The sequence below is a fragment of the Melanerpes formicivorus genome, unplaced genomic scaffold (genome assembly GCF_026170545.1).
Source record: "Melanerpes formicivorus ecotype bairdi unplaced genomic scaffold, bMelFor1.0.p_v2 SCAF_10, whole genome shotgun sequence".
Lineage (NCBI taxonomy): Eukaryota > Metazoa > Chordata > Aves > Piciformes > Picidae > Melanerpes > Melanerpes formicivorus.
The window spans coordinates 21299015-21324131 of NW_027142362.1; the positions used below are offsets into that span (position 1 = coordinate 21299015).

The 25117-nt window shown below is 64.3% G+C and overlaps 1 protein-coding gene across 2 annotated transcripts in view; it reads right to left on the reverse strand.

The window, feature by feature from the left end:
• The window catches only part of DUOX2 (dual oxidase 2), a 39568-nt gene that overhangs the window by 8391 nt on the left and 6060 nt on the right, over positions 1 to 25117 (reverse strand). For both annotated transcript variants that reach the window (XM_068144198.1, XM_068144197.1), the window contains exons 2-24: positions 22351 to 22442; positions 20910 to 20993; positions 18412 to 18576; positions 16247 to 16434; positions 13974 to 14175; positions 12991 to 13157; positions 12849 to 12909; positions 12632 to 12728; positions 12432 to 12519; positions 11995 to 12094; positions 11503 to 11666; positions 10547 to 10713; positions 10237 to 10355; positions 8237 to 8374; positions 7887 to 8000; positions 6950 to 7152; positions 6332 to 6517; positions 5733 to 5958; positions 4391 to 4484; positions 4020 to 4195; positions 3285 to 3354; positions 2367 to 2462; positions 831 to 1009 (exon numbers count right to left, since the gene is read on the reverse strand). In XM_068144198.1, the coding sequence (XP_068000299.1) occupies positions 831 to 1009; positions 2367 to 2462; positions 3285 to 3354; positions 4020 to 4195; positions 4391 to 4484; positions 5733 to 5958; positions 6332 to 6517; positions 6950 to 7152; positions 7887 to 8000; positions 8237 to 8374; positions 10237 to 10355; positions 10547 to 10713; positions 11503 to 11666; positions 11995 to 12094; positions 12432 to 12519; positions 12632 to 12728; positions 12849 to 12909; positions 12991 to 13157; positions 13974 to 14175; positions 16247 to 16434; positions 18412 to 18576; positions 20910 to 20993; positions 22351 to 22414 (3148 nt within the window). In that variant the 5' untranslated portion in view covers positions 22415 to 22442. The remainder of the gene's footprint in view (positions 1 to 830; positions 1010 to 2366; positions 2463 to 3284; positions 3355 to 4019; positions 4196 to 4390; positions 4485 to 5732; positions 5959 to 6331; positions 6518 to 6949; positions 7153 to 7886; positions 8001 to 8236; positions 8375 to 10236; positions 10356 to 10546; positions 10714 to 11502; positions 11667 to 11994; positions 12095 to 12431; positions 12520 to 12631; positions 12729 to 12848; positions 12910 to 12990; positions 13158 to 13973; positions 14176 to 16246; positions 16435 to 18411; positions 18577 to 20909; positions 20994 to 22350; positions 22443 to 25117) is intronic.

Here is a 25117-nt window from a genome sequence, read left to right on the forward strand (position 1 = left end):
CTTCTCCAGGCTAAGCAACCCCAGCTCCCTCAGCCTCTCCTCACAGGGCTGTGCTCAAGGTCTCTCCCCAGCCTTGTTGCCCTTCTCTGGACACCTTCAAGTCTCTCAATGTCCTTCCTAACCTGAGGGGCCCAGAGCTGGACACAGGACTCAAGGTGTGGCCTAACCAGTGCAGTGTACAGGGGCAGAATGACCTCCCTGCTCCTGCTGGCTACACTCTTCCTGATGCAGGCCAGGATGCCCTTGGCCTTCTTGGCCCCCTGGGCACACTGCTGGCTCCTGTTCAGGCAGCTGTCAATCAGCACCCCCAGCTCCCTCTCTGTTTGGCAGCTCTCAGCCACTCTGCCCCCAGCCTGTAGCTCTGCCTGGGGTTGCTGTGGCCAAAGTGCAGCCCCTGGCACTTGGACTTGTTGAATGCCATCCTGTTGGCCTCTGCCCATCTGTCCAGCCTGGCAAGGTCCCTCTGCAGAGCCCTTCAGCCCTCTAACTGACCAACATCTGCTCCCAGCTTGGTGTCAGCTGCACATTTGCTGATGACTGACTCACTCCCCTACCCAGATCATCAATCAAGATGTTAAAGAGCGCAGGGCCCAGCACTGATCCCTGGGGCACACCACTGGTGCCTGGCTGCCAGCTGGCTGTGGCACCATTCACCACCACTCTCTGGGCTCAGCCTCCAGCCAGTTCCTAACCCAGCTCAGAGTGCTGCTGTTCCAGCCAGGGGCTGACAGCTTGGCCAGGAGGTTGCTGTGGGGGACAGTCTGGCAGGGGTCGTCCTGGATGCTCTCTGGAGGGCCACCCTCTCCCCGGAGCCGTGGGCTGGCACTCACAGTAGGCTCTCTCGACGAAGACGCCGGCGGTGATGGCGCAGAAGAGCCCAGCGCAGGCGATGTGGCGCCGGTAGTTCTCCACGAAGCGCTTCAGCTCCTGCAGCTTCTGCTGCGCCCTGCTCCTCTCCAGCCTCCTGCGCTGCGCCTCCGTGTACAGCCGCAGCTGCTGCTGGTTCAGCCTGGCGAGCACAGTGGGGCTGGGGGGCGCAGGTGGTGGCGGCGGCGGCCCCAAGCCCCCGCTGCCCGCACCGGGGCGCCGTGCGGCGCCGAGCCCAAGGCGGGCACCTGCAGAGCTGAGCTCAGGGCACCCGCAGGCCGCGCAGGCTGGTGGCAAAGGGGCAGAGAAGTGACGGTGGAGGTGTGGAAGGCCAGGAGAGGAGCCAGCAATGGGCACTGGCAGCCCAGAAGGCCAAGGGCAGCTCAGCTGCCCTTGGCCTTCTGGGCTGCCAGTGCCCATTGCCAGAGGTGGAGGGAGAGGATCCTGCCCCTCTGCTCTGGGGTGTCAGGGAGGGATAGGACTGGGGGGGATGGAGCAGCACAACTAGAAGTGGGGAGATTCAGCTTGGATGTGAGGAAGAAGTTGTTCCCCATGAGGGTGGTGAGAGCCTGGCACAGGCTGCCCAGGGAGGTGGTGGAAGCCTCCTGCCTGGAGGTGTTTGCAGCCAGGCTGGCTGTGAGCAACCTGCTGTGGTGTGAGGTGTCCCTGCCTGTGGCAGGAGGCTTGGAGCTGGCTGAGCCTTGATGTCCCTTCCAGCACTGCCAGCTGTGTGATTCTATAACCCCTAACCACGGCTGAGGGCTTCAGGAGATGATCTTCACAGCGATACTCAACCCTCTAAAAGGATCCCAGGGCAGGGGAAGGGCCCTGGAGCTATTCAGTCAAATCAAGATGTCCTGGCCTGCTTCCTTGTGGAGATCCCTGCTGCTGCCACAGCTGTGCAGACCACAGCCTCCCTCTGCAGGCAGCCCACAGGTGAACCAGCAACATCCCACAGGTCAGAGCAGCTCAGGCAAAGCCTTCTCTGTGGCCAAGGTGTGAACTCTGAAAGCCACTACCCCAGGCTCTGGAGTTGGCCACTTGATGGTTTTCCATAGAGGGAGGTCACCAGACTCAGCTGCAGCAGCAGGACTGGGCTGTGCCCATAGCTCCTTGGGTAGCATGAGGCCAGGATGTGCCCCAGCAGGGGCAGGGACAGGGCAAGAGAAGAGCACCAAGCACAGAGGCTTTGTGGGGACAGGGGCACAGCTCTCCAGGGGCACAGCTCTCCAGGGGCACAGCCTCCAGAGCTCTGCTGGGTGACAATCTCCCTGCAGGTCAAGGGAGGGGATTGACCTCTCCTGCCAGGCACCAGGGCAGGGCATCTCCTGCAGGATGGTCTCCCATACCCTCCCTGCCCTGCACCACCACCATGAGCATGCTGGCTCCTTTCAGCAGTGCCATCTGACCAGAGGGCTTCCCAGCCTGACAGGGACTTGGGAAACAGCAACAGTCTGAGTGTGACCCTGAGAGGCTGACCCAGGGAGGACAGAGCTCACCTCCTGCCTGGTCTCCTCCTCAGCTCCTGCCCTTCTCGCTCCACGCAGCTGTGCACGGTCGCCAGGCCTGGGGCTTGGTCCTCCTCTGAGATGGTTCTGTTGGAAGCAGAGCCACCTTCAGCCCCAGGCTGCACTTGCAGGAAGGGCCTGGCAAAATTCCCCCAATTCCTCCCTTTCCCAGCTCAGGCTCAGCTGAGAAGGTGCCCAGGCCTCTCCTGCAAGCCTCTAACTGTGTGATACATGGGCTGGGTTCTCCCCAGGGTAGCCCAAGCCTCTGAGGGCCATGGAGGGACTCCCATCCTCATGTAGTGGATGCTAGGGGACTCTGTAAGAGGCAGGTGCCTTGCCTGGAGGTGAGGGAAGAGGGGCAGCATCCTGCTCATGGGCACATCCCAGCACAGTCACCCCCACCCTGTTCCCAGCGCTGGGGTCTGCACAGCCAGCTGGAGGGGCCAGGAGAGGGGTGGGGAGCAGCAGGGCAGGAGGAGCGGCAGCAGGGCAGGAGGAGCGGCAGCAGGGCAGGAGGAGCGGCAGCAGGGCAGGAGGAGCGGCAGCAGGGCAGGAAGAGCGGCTGCAGGGCAGGAAGAGCGGCTGCAGGGCAGGAAGAGCGGCTGCAGGGCAGGAAGAGCGGCTGCAGGGCAGGAAGAGCGGCTGCAGGGCAGGAAGAGCGGCTGCAGGGCAGGAAGAGCGGCAGCAGGGCAGGAAGAGCGGCTGCAGGGCAGGAAGAGCGGCAGCAGGGCAGGAGGAGCGGCAGCAGGGCAGGAGGAGCGGCTGCAGGGCAGGAGGAGCAGCAGCAGGGCAGGAGGAGCGGCTGCAGGGCAGGAGGAGCGGCTGCAGGGCAGGAGGAGCGGCTGCAGGGCAGGAGGAGCGGCAGCAGGGCAGGAGGAGCAGCAGCAGGGCAGGAGGAGCAGAGCTTACCCCTTGGGCTGTTTCCTCTCTATGAAGGAGACACGGTTGCAGAAGTTCTTCTTGAACACTTCAGGGACACCTTTGGGGAGCCAGAAGGGCAAACGTCCCTTCAGAGCGTGCCAGGCACACAGACAGGGATCAGACCCCTGTCCTGGGCAGAGGCCCTGAGCCCACCCAGCTGTGCCACACGTGGAGCCACAGCCCCACACCATCGGTTGGAGAGCCTGATGGGATAAGAGCTGGGAGCTGCCTGGCAGCCTGGCAGGAGCTGCAGCCCCGCAGCCGCTGCCCGGCAAGTGCAGCCCGGCAGGAGCTGCAGCCCTGCAGCTACAGCCTGGCAAGTACAGCCCATCAGGAGCTGCAGCCCTGCAGCCATGGCCCAGCAAGTGCAGCCCGGCAGGAGCTGCAGCCCTGCAGCTGCAGCCCAGCAGGGGAAGCCCCAGAGCTGCAGCCCGGCAGGAGCTGCAGCCCTGCAGCCACAGCCCAGCAACTGCATCCCAGCAGGAGCTGCAGCCCTGCAGCCGCGGCCTGGCAAGTGCAGCCTGGCAGGAGCTGCAGCCTCACAGCCGCAGCCCAGCAGGGGAGGCCCCATCGCTGCAGCCCGGCAAGGGAAGCCCCAGCCCCACAGCCCGGCAGGGGAAGCCCCAGCCCCGCAGCCCCGCAGGAGCTGCAGCCCAGCAGGGGAAGCTCCATCGCTGCAGCCTGGCAAGGGCCGCAGTCGGCCCCGCGCTGTCAGGCACTGACCTCTGACGCAGAGCTGGGTGAGGCGCAGGTCGCTGTCGTGGTCCCGCAGCATGTAGTGGAAGTCCTCCCAGGTCAGCTCGTCGCGGTCCTGGAAGCCCGAGGCGCAGAACATGGACTCGGTGACCTGCTCCGCCTGCTCCCGCGTCAGGCAGTTGTTGGAGATCTCGATGAAGGACCTGCGGCAGGGAGGAGCGGGGCCTGAGCCCCCCAGCTCACGCAGGGCAGAGCCCCGGCGGGGTTGGGCTCTTGGCTGCCACTGAGCGCCTGGGCTCGGGGAGAGGGGGCACCCTCGGGGGAGGAAGGGCCTCGGAGGCTTGGAGCTGCGCTGGAAGCTGCCCTGTGCGTACACCCAGAGAGGTGAGGACAGGTACCTGAGCATCCTCAGGAACTCCTCCTTGGAGAGGAAGCCATTCTCATCAATGTCATACATCCTGAACATCACCTTGGACTTCTCCTCTGGGGAGCCTGGTGGGGAAGGGAGAGAGGAACAGTAAGGGCAAGGTCCTGTTGGGATCAGTGAGGATGCTTTCAGGTAGCAGCAGAGCTGGGGAAGGGTCTGGAGAAGAGGGCTGGGGAGAAGCAGCTGAGGGAGCTGGGGGGGTTGGTGTGGAGGAGAGGAGGCTGAGGGGAGGCTGGAGCCAGCTGGTGGCTGATCTCCCAAAGAGCAAAGGATAGGATGAGAGGAAACAGCTTCAAGCTGCACCAGGGGAGGTTTAGGCTGGAGATGAGAAGAAACTTCTTGACTAGATGGGTTCCCAACCACCAGAAAAGGCTCCCAGGGAGGTGGCTGAATCCCCATCCCTGGAGGGGTTTCCAAGAGGCAGAGCTGTGGTGCTGAGGGCCATGGCTCAGCCCCAGCCTGGGCAGGGGGAGAGAATGGTTGGACTGGAGGAGCTGAAAGGGCTTCTCCAACCCTGAGAGGAGACTGGAGCCAGCTGGGGGTTGGGCTCTGCTCCCTAGGCTCAGGTGAGAGGAGAGGAAATGATCTGGAATTGTGCCAGGGGAGGCTTAGGTTGGAGAGGAGGAAGAATTCCTTTGGTGGCAGAGTGGTCAGGGACTGGCAGAGGCTGCCCAGGGAGGTGGTGGAGTCCCCATGGCTGGAGGTGCTGCAGAACCCTGTGGCCATGGCAGCTGGGGCCATGGTGTGGTGGCCATGGTGGGGCTGGGCTGAGGCTTGGCCTGGCTGAGCCTGGAGGCCTTCCCCAGCCCAAGCAGGTCTCTGATTCTGTGATCATCTTCCAAGATCACAGAGCATGGTCTGCTCAGGAGGCAGAGCAGCCTTGCCTGGGGGGGCAAGAGGCAGCTCCCCTCACAGGCAGCTCTTCAGGAGACATCATGAGACTGCCCTGCCCGAGAGCCCAGCTGGAGCTGTCCTAAGGGATGAGCTCTTGCAGCTGGGGGGTGCCTGGGGAAGGGCATTCACAGCTGGGGGTGGCTGGGGAAGGGCTCTTGCAGCTGGGGGATGCCTAGGGAAGGGCTCTTGCAGCTGGGGGGTGCCTGGGGAAGGGTTCTTGCAGCTGGGGGAGGGCTGGGGAAGGGCTCTTGCAGCTGGGGGAGTGCCTGGGGAAGGGCTCTTGCAGCTGGGGGAGGGCTGGGGAAGGGCTCTTGCAGCTGGGGGAGGGCTGCTGGCTGCACCTTGCCCTTCTCCCTGCCGGCAGGGCCTGGCAGCAGGAGCTGGGCAGCAGCTGTGGGCAGTGCCAGCTGCACCCCCACCTTTCATGAAGACCACCAGGATGTCCAGGAACTCGCGGAAGGAGATGTAGCCGTTGCCGTCCTTGTCGGCCAGGGAGAACATGGACTCCACGAACATGGAGTGGGCCTTGAGGCCCAGGGCCTCAGCAAACTCAGCCCTGCTCAGCTCGCAGCCCAGCGACTCCTTGGCCTTCTGGGAGCTCTCCAGGTCCAGCTCCCCAGCGTCAGACCTGTTGATGTCCAGCACCTGGGGGTTGTGCCCACAGAGGCGCCCTGAGCGCTGGGCACGGCGGCTGGCACCCATGGCCCTGACTGCCAGGACGCAGCCTGGGGGCTCCCCTGGCACACCCCCTGGGCAGATCCCAGGGGGAAGCCCCCTGCCTGTCCTGCACAGTGTGAGTGAGAGCCTGTGGAGCCCTCAGGGACACCACCCCGGTGCCTGGAGACTCTTAGCTCACCCCGGGAGCACAGCTCCCTTGGTCTCCTGCAGGGGAAAAGCTCCCTTGATCCCCACAGCTTGGCAGCTTCCCTGGGGGTGTCTGACCAGCTCCTGGGGACAGCTCGACCCCCCCTAACAACACCTCCCTGCCTGCCCCAGGGGCTGCCACCCCTCCACACACCTGAGCAAAGAGGTGCCTGAAGAAGGTCTCCAGCAGCTGCTTCCTCTGCTGCTGGGTGACGGCCAGCCTCAGCAGGCTCTGCTCCTTCATCTGGGAGAGGTGCAGCTCCCGGCTGCTGCCCTGCAGGCAGCCCTGCAGCTTCCCCAGGAAGATGCTCCTCTCTGCCTCCTGGCTGAAGAACAGCACCTGCAGAAGGGCCCCCTCCCCCTGCTCAGCTGCCGCGGGATGGAGCGAGCTGCCCCTCACCACCCGCCCCACGCTGCCACACTGCGCCCGGCGCCCCGGGCCCGGCGGAGCAGGCGGGGAGAGACCACAGGGGAGGGGCTGTGACCCTGCTGGGGGGCAGTGACCCTGCTGGGGGATCTATGTGATCCTGCTGGGGGGGCAGAGACCCTGCTGGGGGATCTATGTGATCCTGCTGGGGGGGCAGAGACCCTGCTGGGGGGGGTTGTGTGACCCTGCTGGGGGGGGGGCTGTGTGATCCTGCTGGGGGGGGGCTGTGTGATCCTGCTGGGGGGAGCTGTGTGACCCTGCTGGGGGGGAGCTGTGTGACCCTGCTGGGGGGGCTCGTGGAGGGTGCAGGGGAAGGCACCCCAGCCCTGGCCCCACAGCACTCACCAGGTCATACTCCTTGGGGCTCTTCAGGAGCAGAGCTCTGCTGCCTTTGTTGCTGGAGAGGATCACCTCCACCCTGGGCTGGGCTTCCAGGCTGATGCTGCGCAGCACAGAGCCTCTCCCATCCAGCACCTTCAGCACCCTGTCGGCTTGCAGCTGGATGTAGACCAGAGTCCTGTCTGTCCTGGGGCCGTGCCACTCCATGGCTGCCAGGGGAGAGCACGGCACTCAGCTGGGCACCCTGCCCCCCAGCACCTCCCTGGCTGAGCTGCCCTCCAGGAGGGGTTTCCCGGCCGGGCAAGCTGAGGGCAGATGGCGACCTGCCGGGAGCAGAGCTCCAGCCCGCGGGCAGGGGAGGAGGACACAGCAGGGAGCAGGGAGGGAGGATTTCTGCCCTCCCCACAGCAAGGAGCTGCAGTCCCTGTCTCGGAGCTGCTGCTGCTGCAACCACTCTGTGGTGGTTTTCTTCAGGGAAGGTGCAATGTGGACAGGGTTGGGGTTAGAGGGTGCAGGATGGTCAGGCTGGAAGGGATTGGAGCTGGAAAGGACTGGAGCGGGAAGGGACTGGAGTTGGAAGGGACTGGAGCTGGAAGGGATTTGAGATGGAAGGGATTGGAGCAGGAAGGGAAGCGGAAGTGCCCCCTCACCCTGCAGGGTCTCTCCCTGCCCCGCTGCCCAGCCCTGCCTCAGTGCTCAGTCTGACCCTGGCAGTGCCAGCCGGTGCCCCGGGGGAGTGGCAGTGCCCCCTCACCCTGCAGGGCCTCTCCCTGCCCAGCCCTGCCCCAGCACACAGCCTGACCCTGGCAGTGCCAGCAGGTGCCCCCGTGGAGTGGCAGTGCCCCCTCACCCTGCAGGGTCTCTCCCTGCCCCACTGCCCAGCCCTGCCCCAGCACACAGCCTGACCCCAGCAGTGCCAGCAGGTGCCCCCGTGGAGCCTCACCCTGCAGGGCCTCGCCGGTCACCTCCCTGCGCACGCTGCAGCTGTGCTTCCTCTGCAGCCGCCGGAAATCCCTCTTGCGGAGAGCAGCAACCACCCAGGCCACGAAGAGGGTCACTGGGGACGCAGGGGAGAAGAAGAGGTGAGGCAGCCCAGAGCTCCCGTCCCCCCCGGCAGCGCCAGCAGGGCGGGCAGGGCTCTGTGCCCTCCCCAGCCCCACCAGGCAGGGCTGCTCCGTGAGAGGTCCCTCCTGGTGCCAAGGACCTCGGGAGTGCACCTCCTGCGGGGAGGTGCTCGGTCCGTGGGGGCTCAGCCCCTTGCCCAGCAGCAGAGGGGAGGAACCAGAGGCAAACCTAGAGGCAGGCAGCAGAGCAGGACGATGGTGAGCCCGAAGCCAGCGCCGCTGCCGGCGAAGTAGTCCAACACCACCAGGGGAGTGCAGTTGGCCAGCTGCTGAGCTGCCAGCTGCTGGGGCTGGGGGCAGGGGTCCCCTGCAAGGGAGGAGACAGGCTGTGAGTGTCATGGACCTCCTACCCACCTCAGCTCCACAGCCCCCAGGAGCCTCTCTGCTGCCAGGGCTCACTGCCAGGTGACCCAGGGAGCACTGCGGGGCTGCAGATAAACTCCAGCTCTTAGGGGGCAACCCCGCTGTTCAGGGCAACCCTGGCATGGCAAGCCAAGGGCATGGCTGGGCCCTGGGAGCTCAGCACCATCACCTGTCCTGCTGGGATGGGCTGAGCCAGAAGCACCTTGGGCCATGCTAAGTTGGCACCTGGAGCCTCTGCTCACCCGGATGCAGCAGAAGCAGGACTCATCCTGGTGCAGCTGCGTGGGGCACAGGCCAAGGGGAGCAAAGTGCCCTGCAAGGGCTGAGCCTGTGCCAAGGAAGGCACTTGTGGTGAGCAGCATGGCAGGGAGCCAAGAGGAGAGGGTTGTGCTTGGGCACACCTCACCCTCAGCATGGCACCAGGACCCTGCTGGGCCTTGGCAGGGAGCTCATTGCAAGTCAGAAGTTGGGGCTGTGCAGCCTGGAGAAGAGAAGGCTGCAGGCAGAGCTCAGAGCAGCCTCCCAGGAGCTGAAGGGCTCCAGGAGAGCTGGGGAGGGACTCTGGAGAAGGGCTGGGAGGGACAGGCTGAGGGCCAATGGCTTTGAGCTGGGAGAGGGGAGACTGAGAGTGGAGAGGAGGAAGAAATTGTTGTCAGGGAGGGTGGGGAGAGACTGGCACAGGTTGCCCAGGGAGGCTGTGGCTGCCTCCTGCCTGGAGGTGCTGAGGGCCAGGCTGGATGAGGCCCTGAGCAGCCTGTGCTGGTGGGAGGTGTCCCTGCCCATGGCAGGGGCTGGAGCTGGCTGAGCTCTGAGCTCCCTTCCATCCCAACTCATTCAGTCTTCCATGAGTCTGCAGGGAGCCCTGGCCAAGCCCCTCCAGCAGTGCTGGTGAGCTAAAGCTCTCTTGGTGGGGCAGCTGGGTGGGCAAGGGCCTTGCAGCACAGCACCCAGGGCATGCTCAAGGGGTGATGTGGTTCAAGACCAAAGCAGGCAGTCCTGGGCACTCACATGGAGCCTAACCCACCTGCAAACTACATCCCATGCCAGTCACCCCTCAGTGTGACCTGCAGAGCTGTCACAGCAGCCAGAACAGCAGTGTGGGGTGGGCAGAGGCCAGGGCTGAGCCTCAGCACAGCCTTCCAGGCCACCAGCTGCAGTTTGGTACCCAGAGACCCTTCCAGGACTCATGCAAGACACAAACCTGGACTTCAGTCCAGCCAGCACCAGCAGTGCCCAGGAGAAGCCCTGGCATTTTGGGCAGAATTTGCTGGCTTGGGGGCACAGCAGGGGTCAGGTTTGGGAAACCACCCCCCCCAGGGCCTGACTGGAACATCTCTGAGAGCCCTAGGGCTGGTTAACCTGGAGAGGAGAAGGCTGAGAGGGACCTGATCAGTATCTATCAATAGGTGAGGGCTGGCTGGCAGGATGGAGGTGCCAGGGTCTGTTTGGTGGTGCCCAGGGGCAGGACAAGGAGCAATGGGCACAGGCTGGGACCCAGGAGGTTCCACCTCAGCATGAGGAGAAACTTCTGTGGGGTGAGGCTGCTGGAGGCCTGGAGCAGGCTGCCCAGAGAGGTTGTGGAGTCTCCTTCTGTGGAGGCTTCCAAAGCCTCGCCTGGCTGTGCTCCTGTGTGCCCTGCTCTGGCAGGGGGTTGGGCTGGATGCTCTCTGGAGGTCCCTCCCAACCCCTGGCACTCTGTGCCCGTGCCACCAAGCCTCCAGCTGCTCCTGCAGGAGGACTCTGCCTCCCTCCCTGCCTGCTGGTGCTGCGTGCTCCCCGCAGGCTGCCCTTGCAGCGAGCCCTCACCCTCGCTCCAGGAGAAGACCTGTGCCTGGAGGTCTGTGTGCTCTGCGTAGGTGACAGCAGCCAGGACGTCATGGAAGGAGGTGTTCCGGATCCTGATGGCTTCCTGCTCCGTGAACAACCTGGGGACACAGCGGGGGAGGGCCGGGCGGTGGCCCCGGGGCGTCACCGGCCGGCTGCAGGAGGGGTTCGCTCCCTGCCCGCTCTGGGGAGCCCAGGAGGCAGGGGATGCTGCTGCCTCCAGCCTGGGCTTTGGTCTGAGCGGGACTGGCCGAGCCGTGGGCGGGCTGCCCGCCGGGGGAGAGGCTTTTACCCGTTGTGGGTGTTCTCAAACCAGAACCTGTCGCCGTCCCGCAGCCGCACGAACTGCTCCAGGATGATGGCGCTGAAGAGGGAGCTGTCAGCCTCCAGCATGCCCCCGGGCAGCAGCTCCAGCCTAGCCGTGTCGTTGCCGTACAGGGCAGCCACCTCTGCCAGGACCTGCCCAGGGACACCCAGCACATGCGGTGAGCCCTGCCAGGGCAGCACAAAGTCCTGGGGACCCTCGGCAAGGGGCTCCCAGGAGACCTTCTTACGGCCTCCCAGGATCTGAGGGGGTGCTACAGGAAAGGGAGTGAGCAATGGGCACTGGCTGCCAGTGCCAGGAGAGGATCCTGCCCCTCTGCTCTGGGGTGTCAGGGAGGGGTAGGACTGGGGGGGATGGAGCAGCACTAGAAGTGGGGAGATTCAGCTTGGATGTGAGGAAGAAGTTGTTGCCCAGGAGGGTGGTGAGAGCCTGGCACAGGTTGCCCAGGGAGGTGGTGGAAGCCTCCTGCCTGGAGGTGTTTGCAGCCAGGCTGGCTGTGGCTGTGAGCAACCTGCTGTGGTGTGAGGTGTCCCTGCCCACGGCAGGGGGGTTGGAGCTGGCTGAGCCTTGGGGTCCTTTCCAGCCCTGCCAGCTCTGTGACTCTGTTTCCCAGGCTCCACCTCTGTGTGCTGGGAGGGTGCTCAGCCCCACACAGCCTGCAGCTTGTGCTGGAGCAGCTGAGCAGCAGCCCTCGAGCACCACAGGGGCAGGAGACTTCTGCCAACGAGCAGGTGCCCCTGGAGAGCCACCCTGCAGGCACGGGATGCAGCCTGGTGTCCCTCTGCCCACACTGCTGCCACAGCCAGGCTGCCACCCGCGGTGCCCACTGCTGCCTGGTACCCCCGGTGCCCACTGCCACCCCACACCCCCCGGTGCCCACTGCCGCCCGGCACCCCCCGGTGCCCGGAGCTGCTGCCCGTTACCTGCGGCGGCAGGTGGGTGCCGAGCTCCGTCCAGCTGCGGAGGGGGCGGAGGCCGAAGCGCCGCCGGGCACGGTTGTAGGAGGGCAGCCCCAGGTCGCGGGCGCGCTGCAGCCGGCTGGCCACCAGGTCGCTGCGGGAGTACCGCAGGGGCCCGTACCAGAAGTCTGGGGGGCAGGGGAGGCTGTGCTGAGCGCCGAGGCGGAGCTGGAGGAGCAAACCCAGCAGCACCGCCGCCGGGCTGGCCTCCTGCCTCTGCTGAGGGCAACGCCGAAGGTGGGGACGGTGGCAGCGCCCCTGCCAGGGTGGTCCCCCGGACACCTTCAGTGTGCCCTGCAGCCTCTGCGGCCTGAAGCTGGCCTGGCTGTGTGGTTGGGGGCTGCCGCCAGCGGTGCTGGGACTTGTGTCGCCACCTCGGCCCCCACACCCCCCTGGGAGAAAGGGTCTTTGCCCCCTGCCCGGGTCCCAGCTGCAGGGCAAGAGAGGGCAGCAGACCTTGCAGATCCTCCACCACGATGTGGTCCTCCCGCTCTGCGATCTGTGAGCTCATCCCCAGCAGCAGGTTGTCCACCTCCACGGCGTCTGCCTGCGGCAGCTGAGGACAGAGGGGAGGAGCAGTGACTCCCACAGGACCGAGGACATGGGGGGGGGGGCCTCACCCCCCTGCACTGCAGCCCACAGGGGTGCAGACCCTGGCTGCAGGGGGACCTGGGGACTTCTTCCAGGCTCATTTCCTCCAAGCCAGCTCAACCTGGAGGTCTGAGCCTGCCACAGGTGGAAGTGGCACCTGGGCATGTCTGGATGGAGAGACTCTCACACCCCTTGGTGGGCTGCCATGCTCTGCACCCCGTTTCACACTCCTTACAGGACACAGGGCAAGGCATGAAAGCCCCCAGCCAGCCTGCCCCATCCTCAGGCCCCTTGCTCCCTACCTCTCTGCTCCAGTAGCTGTTGCAGAGCCTCATGGCTGGGAAGGAGCTGTTGGAGCCAGGAACCCTCTGGAACTGGCACTTCGGGGTCCTGCGGGAGCAGGGAAGGGCTGGACCCACAGCCTCTGGCCAGGGCTGCCCCAAGCCTGGGGAAGGGACAGGAGCATCCCCAGCTACCACCCTGCCCTGGCACGGGGCCCTACCTCTTGTACACGCCCGGGGGCACCATGGTGGCCAGGAACTGCCCCACGGCCACCACGAACTCCGGGGAGAGGCTGGGGTCCAGGTGCTGCTGGTAACCTGTGGGGCAACAGGCAGGGTCCAGCAGCCAGGCTGGAGGGGGAGGGGTGGCCCATGTCTCTCTCTCTCTCTCCCTCCCCATCTGCTGTCCCCAGCCCGGCTCCCTGCCGTGCCACTCACCTGGGTAGTCCGGGACGTGCGTCCCCAGCAGGGCGGGCAGCCACTCGTACAGCACGATGCTCTAGGGCAGAGGGCAGCGGGGTCAGGGGCGGCAGAGGGGCTGGGGGGCTCCTGGCAGGGCCGGGGGTGTCTGGCCCCTCACCTGGAAGGTGGCAATGACCTGCTTGCGAGCGTGCTGGAAGAGGTCCTCGTCGCTCCAGGAGGGGTGTGCCTGTGCCAGCCCTGCTGCCAGGTGGTTGTGGTAGCGAAACCAGGCGATGCCCAGGGCCTGCAGGAAAGGGCTCTCGTTCCCCCAGGCGCTGCCCAGGTCTGCAAGGGCCACCAGCGCCATCAGAGGGGACGCCAGCCCTGGCTCCAGCTGTGCCCGTGGCTGGGGCAGCCCTGCGGGGGCTGCAGCCCAGCATCCTCTTGGCCCCTCAGCCTTCCTCCCTCCCCAGGGAGAGGGGCAGCCTGGGGCAGTGAGTGGGGGGCTCCAGCAGGCCCCCAGCATGGCCCAGAGGTGGGGCAGGTGAAGAGGTCCAAGCAAGCTGAGCAGGTTTTGATCAGTGGCTGCCCCTCTGCCAAGGAAATGGCCTTGCACCAGAGGGACCAGCGCTGCCTGGCCGCTGGGAAGGGGCTGAGAGGTGACCTGCTGCAGCCCAGGGATGCCCTTCCCCGAGGGCACAGCAGCTCTGTGGGGAAGCCTTCCCCAGGGCACTCCTCCTCCTCCTTCCTGGGCTGCTCTCCCTCGGGACTCCTGACCCATGGGTCACAGACCTCTGCTGCCTCCCTCCCTCGGGCACTCCTTGCAGCCTCCCTCCCTGCCTGGGGCACTCCCTGCAGCCTCCCTCCCTGCCTCCCTGCCTGGGGCACTCCCTGCAGCCTCCCTCCCTCCCTGCAGCCTCCCTCCCTCGGGTACTCGGAATGCAGCCTCCCTCCCTCCCTGCAGCCTCCCTCCCTGCCTCGGGCACTCCCTGCAGCCTCCCTCCCTGCCTCGGGCACTCCCTGCAGCCTCCCTCCCTGCCTCGGGCACTCCCTGCTGCTTCCCTCCCTCGGGCACCCTCTGGGCTCAGCTCCAGCGACCTCCTGCTCCCATTCAGGGGTGGAGCCAGGCAGCCGAAGAGCCACCGAGGGCGGCAGCATTACCGTAGATCCCCCGTGGCCCCCCCCGCCCGGTGGCGGGGTCCAGCGCCTTCCACATGGGGATCCTGCCGTCGGTTTCCCTCGGGAGGTGGCCGCCGGGCCCCGCCGCCAGCTGGCCGCCGGAGAAGCTCCGCAGGGCATCGCTCCAGGCGTGCGAGGGGCCGTAGATGGCGCTGCCATCCAGCCAGCCTGTCACCTCGTTGGTCTGGGGCAGGCAGAAGGGACAGGGGAAAGGGCATGGGCAAGCAGTGAGAGCACAGGGGGAAGGGGCAAAGAATCACAGAAGTGCCAGGGCTGGAAGGGACCCCAGCTCCAACATCCTGCCATGGGCAGGGACACCTCACACCACAGCAGGTTGCTCATAGCCACAGCCAGCCTGGCTGCAAACACCTCCAGGCAGGAGGCTTCCACCTCTTCCACCTCTGGATCCTCTCCCTCCACCTCTGGAAATGGGCACTGGCAGCCCAGAAGGCCAAGGGCAGCTCAGCCAGCAGCCCCATTGCTGGCTCCCTGTCCCAGGCCTGATTCCTGCCCCACTCAGAGGTCTCCCAGACCCCTATCCCTCCCTCACACCCTCCAAAATCCCTCCCCAGTTTTCCTGCAGCCCCCTGAAGCTCCTGGAAGGCCACCAGAAGCTCTCCTGGGAGCCTTCTCCTCTCCAGCCTGCACAACCCCAACTCTCTCAGGCTGTCTCCAGAGCAGAGCAGCTCCAGCCCTCTGCTCCTCCTCGGGGCCCTGCTCTGGACACCTTCCAGCCCCTCCAGAGCCTTCCTGCCACAGAGGCTCCAGAAGTGACCCCAGAGCTCCAGCTGTGGGCTCAGCAGAGTGGAGCAGAGGGGCAGAATCCCCTCCCTGCCCTGCTGGCCACACTTCTCTGCCTGCAGCCCAGGCTCTGCTTGGCTCTCTGGGCTGCAAGTGCTCCCTGCTGGCTCCTGTGGAGCTTCTCCTCCCCCAGCACCCCCAAGGCCTTTGCTCCAGGGCTGCTCTCCAGCCAGTCCCTGCCCAGCCTCTAGCAGTGCCTGGGATTGCCCTGCCCCAGCTGCAGGACCTTGCCCTTGGCCTTGTTGAGCTTCAGGAGGTTGTCCTGGTCCCAGCTCTGCAGCCTGTCCAGGTCCCACTGGATGGATCCTTCCCTCCAGCACTCAGCACCACACAGCTTGGTGCTGAGGGAGCCTCAGTGCCACTCTCCATGGCACCAACAAAGATGTTAAACAGGACTGGTCCAGGACTGACCCCTGAGGGACTCCACTTGGCCATGGACCATTGCCAGCCACCCTTTGGGTGCACCAAAAGGGCTCCAGCTGTCACTGCCTCCCCTTCCAGTCCTTTGTTTTGACTGAAGTGATAAAAGCTTTGGTAGCAAAAGAGGAGGGCAAACTACTCCTGCTGTGCCCTTGTGCCCTCCATAACCCTGCCAGCTGCTCACACTTGCATTCAAAGAGAGGGCACTGGCAGGCCTGGAGCCATCAGGGTTATTTTGGCCAAGGAAAGCACTGACCTGGAGCTGCTGGGTGTGAAGCAGCACTTTGGAGGTTGTGTCTTGGATGGCTCAGCTTGGAAGGGAGCACAGAGATATCTACTGCAAAACTCCTGCCACAAGCAGGGACACCTCACAACCAGCCCAGGATAGCCAAGGCCTCATCCAGCCTGGCCCTGAACACCTCCACAGAGCAGGGATCCACAGCCTCCCTGGGCAGCCTGTGCCAGAGCCTCAGCACCCTCACACTGAAGAGCTTCTTCCTCCCCTCCAGTCTCACCCTGCTCTGCCTCAGCTCCAAACCCTTCCCCCCTGGCCTGGCTCCAGACACCCTCAGGAGAAGTCTCTCTGCAGCCTTCCTGCAGGCTCCCTTCAGGCCCTGGCAGGCAGTTCTGAGGTGCCCCTGGAGCCTTCTCCCCTCCAGGCTGATCACCCCCAGCTCCCTCAGCCTGGCCTCACAGCAGAGCTGCTCCAGCCCTGGCAGCATCTCTGTGGCCTCCTCTGGACTCTCCACAGCTCTGTGTCCTTCTCCTGCTGGGGACAGCAGAGCTGGAGGCAGGACTGGAGGGGAGGTCTGAGCAGAGCAGAGCCAAGGGGCAGGATCCCCTCTGCTGCCCTGCTGCCCACACTCCTCTGGCTGCAGCCCAGCACATGCTCCATGTGCACCTGGCTCACACACCTGACAGGTTTGCTTTCGAGGAGAGCAGCCCTGGAGCTGCCCTTTTGGCTGCTTGAGAGCCCAGTGCTGGGTGGAGAGGAATTCAGCTGCCAGGCAAAGAGCAGAGGGAGGGAGCCCTACCTGCTGCCGGGGGCTGTTGGGGCTCTGCCCTGTCTCCGGTGCCCAGCTGATGCGCTGGAAGGGCAGGACCACCTCCCCGGTGCCTGCAGGGTCAAACACTGGGTCTCCAGCTGGGATGGGGATGTTCAGGAACTCGGCAGGGCAGCCAACCTTCTCTGTCCCCAGGATGTCCAGCAGCACATGGAAACCTGCCAGGGACAGAAGGTCAGCAGCTGGGGGAAAAGGTGAAGGACCTGGAGCTGCTGGAGAGGCTCCAGAGGAGGCCACCAGGATGAGCAGAGGCTGCAGAGCCTCCCCTGTGGGGCCAGGCTGGGAGAGTTGGGGCTGTGCAGCCTGGAGAAGAGAAGGCTGCAGGCAGAGCTCAGAGCAGCCTCCCAGGAGCTGAAGGGCTCCAGGAGATCTGGGGAGGGACTCTGGAGAAGGGCTGGGAGGGACAGGCTGAGGGCCAATGGCTTTGAGCTGGGAGAGGGGAGACAGAGTGGAGAGCAGGAAGAAATTGTTGTCAGTGAGGCTGGGGAGAGACTGGCACAGGCTGCCCTGGGAGGCTGTGGCTGCCTCCTGCCTGGAGGTGCTGAGGGCCAGGCTGGAGGAGGCCCTGAGCAGCCTGTGCTGGTGGGAGGTGTCCCTGCCCATGGCAGGGGCTGGAGCTGGCTGAGCTCTGAGCTCCCTTCCAACACAACTCATTCAGTCTTCCATGAGTCTGCAGGGAGCCCTGGCCAAGCCCCTCCAGCAGTGCTGGTGAGCTAAAGCTCTCTTGGTAGGGCAGCTGGGTGGGCAAGGGCCTTGCAGCACAGCACCCAGGGCATGCTCAAGGGGTGATGTGGTTCAAGACCACGTGGTGGGAGGTGTCCCTGCCCATGGCAGGGGGCTGGGGCTGGATGAGCTCTGAGGTCCTTTCCAACCCATTCTAGGACTCATTCTATGCCCAGATGATCCTTGGGGTCCCTTCCAACCTGGCTCTCTGTGATTATTGCCCCCAGAGAGACATCCCTGGGCTTGCAGAGCCAAGCCCCAGCTGTGCCCCTGGGTGAGAGCAGCTCTGCTCCAGCTGCTCTGCAGCAGTGATGCCCAGCACTTCCCCACAGCATGACTGTTCCTGTGCCTTCTCTGCCAACCTCTGCTGCCAGACAGAGGAGGAAGTTCCCAAGGGACAAACAGCAGCATCTGGGACACCTCCCAAGGTTCACTGAACCTTTATGCAAAGCTTCCTGGCTGGACATCAACTTTGGTATGGAGATACCCAAGGCCTTATGTCCTGGGTGTGAGTCTGCCAGGAAGTGGTGGCTGAGGAATGCTGTGATCTGTGTCCTTGGGGTGCCACAAACCAACTTTCTTTCTACCCAAACCATGAAGAAATGGCCTGGAGTTGTGCCAGGGCAGGGTGAGGTTGGAGGATCTGAAAAGGCTTCTCCAACCCTGAGAGGAGGCTGCAGGGAGCTGGGCTTGGGCTCTGCTCCCCAGGCTCAGGGGAGAGCAGGAGAGGAACTGGCCTGGAATTGTGCCAGGGGAGGCTTAGGTTGGAGAGGAGGAAGAATTCCTTTGGTGGCAGAGTGGTCAGGGGTTGGCAGAGGCTGCCCAGGGAGGTGGTGGTGTGCCCATGGCTGGAGGTGCTGCAGAGCCCTGTGGCCATGGCAGCTGGGGCCATGGTGTGGTGGCCATCACAGAATGTCAGGGCTTGGAAGGGACCTGCAGAGATCATTGAGGCCAATCCCCTGCCAGGGCAGAGCACCCAGGTGGGGTTGGAAAGTCTCCAGAGAAGGAGACTCCAGCACCTCTCTGGGCAGCCTGCTCCAGGGCTCTGCCCCCCTCCAAGTCAGGAAGTTCCTCCTGATGTTTAGATGGAGCTTCCTATGGTCAGGTTTGTGCCCAGCACCTGTTGCCCTGCCCCTGGGCACCGCTGAGCAGAGTCTGGCCCCATCCTCCTGACACCCACCCCTTGGCCATCTGTAAGCACTGGTGGGACACCCCCCCCCAGCCTCTTCTTCCCCAGGCTAACCAGCCCCAGCTGCCTGCTGCCCTCTTCACACCAGAGCTGTGCCAGTCCCCTCAGCCCCGCGCCGGCACTCTGCCACCCTGCGGACACGCTGCTCCCCGAGGCCTTGGCCAGCCCAAGGGCTTCCCTGGCTGCAGCAGTCTTGCCCCCCGTGGCAGGGCCCAGCTCTTACCGAAGAAGACAGCCAGGACCGTGGTGTTCCTGCGGGAGGGCAGCCCCGAGGGGCCCTGCGCCGCCGCCCGGCTCAGCCTGCGCGCGTTGGGCACCCGCGGCTCCTGCGGCGCCTGGTACACCCCGTCCGCGTAGTCGGCCGGCAGCAGGCGCTGCAGCCTGGCACCTGTGGCACCAGAGCAACCTGCTGGGGGCCTGCTGGCACCCAGCGGGCAGGCGGGGCGGCTGGCCACGCCAACATGCCCCAGGGGAGAGGCACCCAGCGGGCAGGAGGGGCAGCGGGAGCAGGGCACAGCAGAGGAGAGCAGGAGGGTGGCACAGAGACTTAGAGTGGCCAAGCAGGAGCTGGGCACACCAACATGAGCGGCACTCAGCAGGCAGGAGGGGAAGCTGGGCACACCAACATGAGAGGCACCCAGCAGGCAGGAGGGGAAGCTGGGCACACCAACATGAGAGGCACCCAGCAGGCAGGGGGGGCAGCAGGAGCAGAGCACACCAACATGCCCAGAGGAGAAGGCACCCAGCAGACAGGAGGGGCAGCAGGAGCAGGGCACACCAGAGGAGAGCAGGAGGGTGGCACAGGAGCTGGGCACACCAACATGAAAGGCACTCAGGAGGGGCAGCAGAAGCTAGGCACACCAACCTGCCCAGAGGAGAGGGCACCCAGCAGACAGGAGGGGAAGCTGGGCACACCAACATGAGAGGCACCCAGCAGGCAGGAGGGGCAGCAGGAGCAGGGCACACCAACATGCCCAGAGGAGAAGGCACCCAGCAGACAGGAGGGGCAGCAGGAGCAGGGCACACCAGAGGAGAGCAGGAGGGTGGCACAGGAGCTGGGCACACCAACATGAAAGGCACCCAGCAGGCAGGAGGGGAAGCTGGGCACACCAACATGCCCAGAGGAGAGGGCACCCAGCAGACAGGAGGGGAAGGTGGGCACACCAACATGAGAGGCACCTAGCAGGCAGGAGGGGCAGCAGGAGCAGGGCACACCATAGGAGAGCAGGAGGGTGGCAGACAGACAGGAGGGGCAGCAGAATCTGGGCACACCAACATGCCATAGGGATGAGACACCCAGCAGGGAGGAGGGGCACCAGGAGCAGGGCACAACAACATGAGAGGCACTCAGACAGGAGGGGCAGCAGGAGCTGGGCACACCAAGATGCCCAGAGAAGAGGCACCCAGCAGGAGCTGGGCACCCCAGGAGAGGCAGCCAGCAGCCAGCAGGGGCAGCAGGAGCTGGGCACAGCAGAGAGCAGGAGGGTGGCACAGACAGAGTGACCAATTTGGTGCAAGGGTTGGTACCAACACCCAAAGCTCTTGCAGCACAGGGAGGGTCTCCCCAGGGCATGTTCCCTTCCAGCTGCCCTCCTGTGGTCACTGAACACCCCCTGGGGGTCTGGTGCTGTGCTCCAGGAGGCAGCTGGTTAAGGTATGGTGCCCATGGTGCCCAGGGGCACTCCTGCAGACGCCAGGTGATTGCCAGCACCATGAGGAACAAGAAGGGGAAGAGGCAGAGAGGCAGGGGAGAAGAGGAGAGTGCCCCCTCTGACTCCAGCCCCAGTGCTGCCAGCCTGCAGGCAGGAGGCCATTCCTCACCCTGGGGTTTGCTTCCCCACTCTGGTGCCCTTCACTTGCTGCAGCTGCCCACAGCTGGGGGACACCTGAATGTCTTCATTTTGGGCTAAATTCCCCTAGGTTTGGCTCCAGCTGTTAAGGTCTGACCTGCCTGCTCTGGCAGCCCCATCTGCCTCAGGGCTGGGGCTGCTGGCACACCCTGGAGCCTTGCCTACACCCAGAGGCAGCTGTGCCATTGCCAACCTCCTTTGTGCCACCATGCAGGACTCCAATCTAGGCCACAGGAGGATCTTTATCATTGCAGATAAAGAACCAGTCTGGGTCCTGTCTGATCCACCCTGCCCCAGAGATCTCTGGGGGTGGCCTCATGGGCAGGGTGCAGGCATGAGGAAGCAGCTCAGGGACATCCTGCATCCTGTGCCAGTGCAGAGCAGTACTGCACAGCAGCCCAGCAGCAGCCCCAGCCCCGTGCAGAGCAGGCAGTGGCTCCTGCACGCCTGGGCCAGGAGCTCCTCTGCCTCTGGCCCCACGCTGAGCGCTGCCCTTGGCTGAAGAGGCTTTTCCCCAGCCCTGGCATCCCTGACCGCCACTGAAAGCCCTCCTGGGAAGGGCTGGGACCTCCCTACACTGGGTCTGGCCCATTGAAGGACCCACAGAGGCACAGCTCTGCCCTGGCACTGCCCCACCCCCAGCACGGGCTGCAGGTAGTGCCTGGGCAGGGCAGGGGAGACGCAGCTGGGCTGAGTGCCCGCTCCGGGCTGCCCCTGGGGATTCAGCTTGGCTCTCGGGGCCACAGGAAGGGGCAGTGGCTGGCAGGTGAGCAGCCTCAGGTCAGGAGGGGTTTCTTCTTTCAGCTGTCAAGTGAAGCAGCTGCCAGCTGCCCCCCCCATGGCACGGGCACGGCCGTGCCCTGGCACTCACCGGCGGCGCCGCGGCCGTGGTGCTGCAGGCTGTTGTACCACCCGTCGTAGCGCTGCACCTCCCAGGAGATGCTCTGCTGGGCTCCTGCAGGGCACAGAAGGACATCAGCTCGGTGGCACTGCCCCACAGCCCTGACCCTCCGTGGCAGTTTCAGGCTGTGCCTTAGAAATTTCCCTCTGATGATGATGAAGAGAAAGCAGCAGGGAGGAAACAAAGGCCCACGAGAGGTGAGAGGGGAAACACTGCTGAGCTCTGAGCACCCCCGTGGGACAAACTGCCAGCAGAAGCTACTGAGGCTCAACAAGGCCAAGGGCAAGGTCCTGCAGCTGGGGCAGGGCAATCCCAGGCACTGCTAGAGGCTGGACAGGGACTGGCTGGAGAGCAGCCCTGGAGAAAAGGCCTTGGGGGTGCTGGGGGAGGAGAAGCTCCACAGGAGCCAGCAGGGAGCACTTGCAGCCCAGAGAGCCAAGCAGAGCCTGGGCTGCAGGCAGAGAAGTGTGGCCAGCAGGGCCAGGGAGGGGATTCTGCCCCTCTGCTCCACTCTGCTGAGACCACAGCTGGAGCTCTGGGGCCACTTCTGGAGCCTCTGTGGCAGGAAGGCTCTGGAGGGGCTGGAAGGTGTCCAGAGAAGGGCCCCGAGGAGGAGCAGAGGGCTGGAGCTGCTCTGCTCTGGAGACAGCCTGAGAGAGTTGGGGTTGTGCAGGCTGGAGAGGAGAAGGCTCCCAGGAGAGCTTCTGGTGGCCTTGCAGGAGCTGCAGGGGGCTGCAGGAAAGCTGGGGAGGGAGTTTGGAGGGTGTGAGGGAGGGATAGGGGTGTGGGAGACCTCTGATTGGGGCAGGAATCAGGCCTGGGACAGGGAGCCAGCAATGGGCACTGGCAGCTGAGCTGCCCTTGGCCTTCTGGGCTGCCAGTGCCCATTGCCAGAGGTGGAGGGAGAGGATCCAGAGGTGGAAGAGGTGGAAGCCTCCTGCCTGGAGGTGTTTGCAGCCAGGCTGGCTGTGGCTGTGAGCAACCTGCTGTGGTGTGAGGTGTCCCTGCCCATGGCAGGGGGTTGGAGCTGGCTGAGCCTCGAGGTCCCTTCCAGCCCTGCCAGCCCTGTGATTCTCCTTCTCTCATTGCCTCAGCAGCAGCCTCTCCTTACTTCTGACCCCCACAACGTCCATGTGAGCCAAGCATGGCCCAAGGTGTGATCTCCCCCTGCCTGCTCTGTCCCAGCCCATGTCTGGTTTTCCTCCATGCTGATCTGGATGGCTTTGGTGATAACGCCAGCAAGAAGCTGCAGCTCCTCCTGCCAACAGCACCAGCTGGGGCTCCCAACCTGCAGCCCCTGCTGAGTCAGCATTTTATACTTATATCATCACAAAATGAATCACCTCCACCTCTGGGGCCAGAAACTACCCAGGGTCTGCCCTTGGAGCCTCCCTCCTCCGGCCATACTTACTCCCCACGCTCCCTGCCACCAGCAGAATCAAGGCCAGAGTCAACATCCTCTCCCTTGGCTGCATTTGCCCCTGGGTCTCTGGCAGCAGTGTTCTGTTGAAGAGGAAAGAAGGAGTTGGAGCTGGACACCTCCTGGAGCCTGGCAACAGGCTGGGACCATCCCCTCAGCTTTCTCTCATGGTTTGGGCTGCCTGGCAAGAGCCCCTGCAGACATCCCCCCCCAGCAGCACCTCCTGATTTGGGCTGTGGGAAGGTGGCAGGGGGCATCTGAGACGTGCCCTCCCCAAATCCAAGCCTGGAAAGCTGTGTCTGGAGATGTCAGCTGGTCTGAGAAGATCTTCCTGCTGCACTAGGACTTGGGGTGCCCCAGCTGTAGTTCCCCTACTCATCCTCCATGGCAGGAAGATGCAAAGCTGAGCCAGCTCTGCTGTGAAAGGTGCTCTCCATGACAGGAGCAGGCACAGGTCGGCACCTTCCCTGCACACACATCCACCCAGCCAAGCAAATTCCATCTGGGAATGCGATGGCAGCAGCTTCAGCAGGCAGGCAGGCAGCCCAAAGTGTGCTGGAGCCTCAGATTGAGACCTCTTGATCATCCCTGGGCTCACCAGAGCCCCAGACTGAGACCTCTTGATCACCCCTGGGCTCACCAGAGCCCCAGATTGAGACCTCTTGATCACCTTTGGGCTCACTAAAGGTTCAGATCAAGACCTCTTGATTACCTCTGAGCTCACTAGAGCCTCAAATCAAGACCTCTTGATCACCTTTGGGCTCACTAGAGCTTCAGATCAAGACCTCTTGATCTCCTCTGGGCTGGGCAATCCAAGCCTATGGGGAGGTCTCTGGAGGCTTTCCAGCCCTGCCCATGGCCAGCATGCTACAGTGAGGGTGATCTTGCTCCAAGCAGGAGGCTGGATCACAGCCTCCTGAAGGCCTTTCCCAGCAGCACAGAGCTCCTCATCCATGGCCCTACATGGCCTCTATGTCCTCCTAGGAGTTTCTGAGCACTCCAGCAGTTTGTCCTTCCTGACCAAACCTCAAGAACCATTTCCCTTCCCCAGGAGCAGCTCTCCCTGGCAGACCTTGGTGTGTAAAGGCCTGGGGAGACATTGACCCCATGTCAGACACTGACCACATATCAGCCTGCCCAGCAAACCTTCTCCAGCTGGAAACCTCCAGAAGAGGCACAGGCAGATGTGGGCAGAGAGGGGCACCTCCTGTGTGGCACTTAGCTGTCCCACAAGTTCCTTTGCCATGCTTCAGCTGAGGGCTTCAGCTTCCCACTCCCCCACCCGTGCTGAGGAGCAGCTGCCAGGCTTCCTCAGAACACATCCCCAGCTCCCACACCTGCCTCCAGCACCTTGCAAACTGCTTTGATGTCATGACACCAGCCCACGGTGCAAGGCCATGGTGCAAGCCTGGAACAGCTCCACAGGCTCCCCAAGCCTGCCAGGAATTTTGTCAGGTCCTGTGAGCCCTCCAGCCTCTGCTTTTCCCTGTGCCACCCTGGGGAAGCCATTCCCTCCCTCTGCACCAGGTGAGCTCCAGCACTCACTTCCCCCTGTGCCCTCTCAAGGCCTGGAGTTTCCCATCCCTCCCAAACCCAGGCTGCCCTCATGGCTTCCCCCTGAGCAAGGATCTCCCACTCCACTCCAGCAGCTCTGCCTCCCCCCTGAAATTAGGACTCCAGCCTCCAAATGTCTCCTGAGCTGTCCCCAGAGCCACCTGTGAGCTGGGAGCATAGGACACACATCAGCATCCCGAGAGAGCAGCAAGCCCCCTGCAGAACTTGGTGCGACCACCCGGGAGGGGGAGGGCAGCTTCAAGGCACCTGAGAAGCCCACAGCCTGCCCCTATGGTCCTTGTTAGTCACAGCTAATTCCTAGCTCCCCCCAGAGCTGGTGGGAACTCCTGGGGGACCACCACCTTCCCCTTCCCACCAACCAGCCTGCCCTGAGGTTCCAGAGCAGGCTGCATCTGGCCAGCTTTGGATGTCACCCAGAAAATCCCCAGCCTGGGCACACACCAAGGGCAGCAGGCACACAGGGACCACTGCTCTCTGCAGCTTTCCCCCCTGGGGAACCCCTGCCCCAGGGCTACCACAGTGCAGGGGCTCTTCCCTCGTGGTGCATCAGAGGTCCCTGGCTGTGCCCAGGGACTTGCAGCCCCAGCCCCCTGTGTCCAGTGTGCTCAGCACCCATCACACCCTGCAGGTGAGGACATGCAGGACCCCATCCCAGCCACGGCCCAGACCCAGGCAGTCCTCCATGCAGGCAGGGACCTGGCTGGCCCTGACCTGCTGGCACCTCCTGCAGGCGTGTGTGCGCAGCAGGCAAGGACACCAGCGGCCCTGACCCCTTGTCCCCATGCACCCTGTCCCCCAAGCAGAATGGGAGCACCGGCAGCCCAGCACCCCGGCTCCCACGGGACGGGGGGACACAGGACCTCATCCCACCCAGTCCATCACACAAAAAAGAAGTCTGTGGCCCCACCTCTCCCACTGCCCCATCCCAGCTGGTCCCCCAGGCAGGAGAAGGACTCAGTGGTCTCAAGAGGTCCCTTCCAAGCCCCATCCGAGCTCCCTCCACCGGTGACAACTGGCAGCCCGACCCCCCGCAGGCAGCAGCAGGTGTGGCCGGTTGCCACCACGGGGGGAGGAGGAACACGCGTGGCCTCGATCGCCCGGACCCCCCTGTGCAGGCAGGGACATGCCTGGCCCCAAACCTCCATGCTTCCCTTCCCACGCGGGTAGGGACATGCGTGGCCTT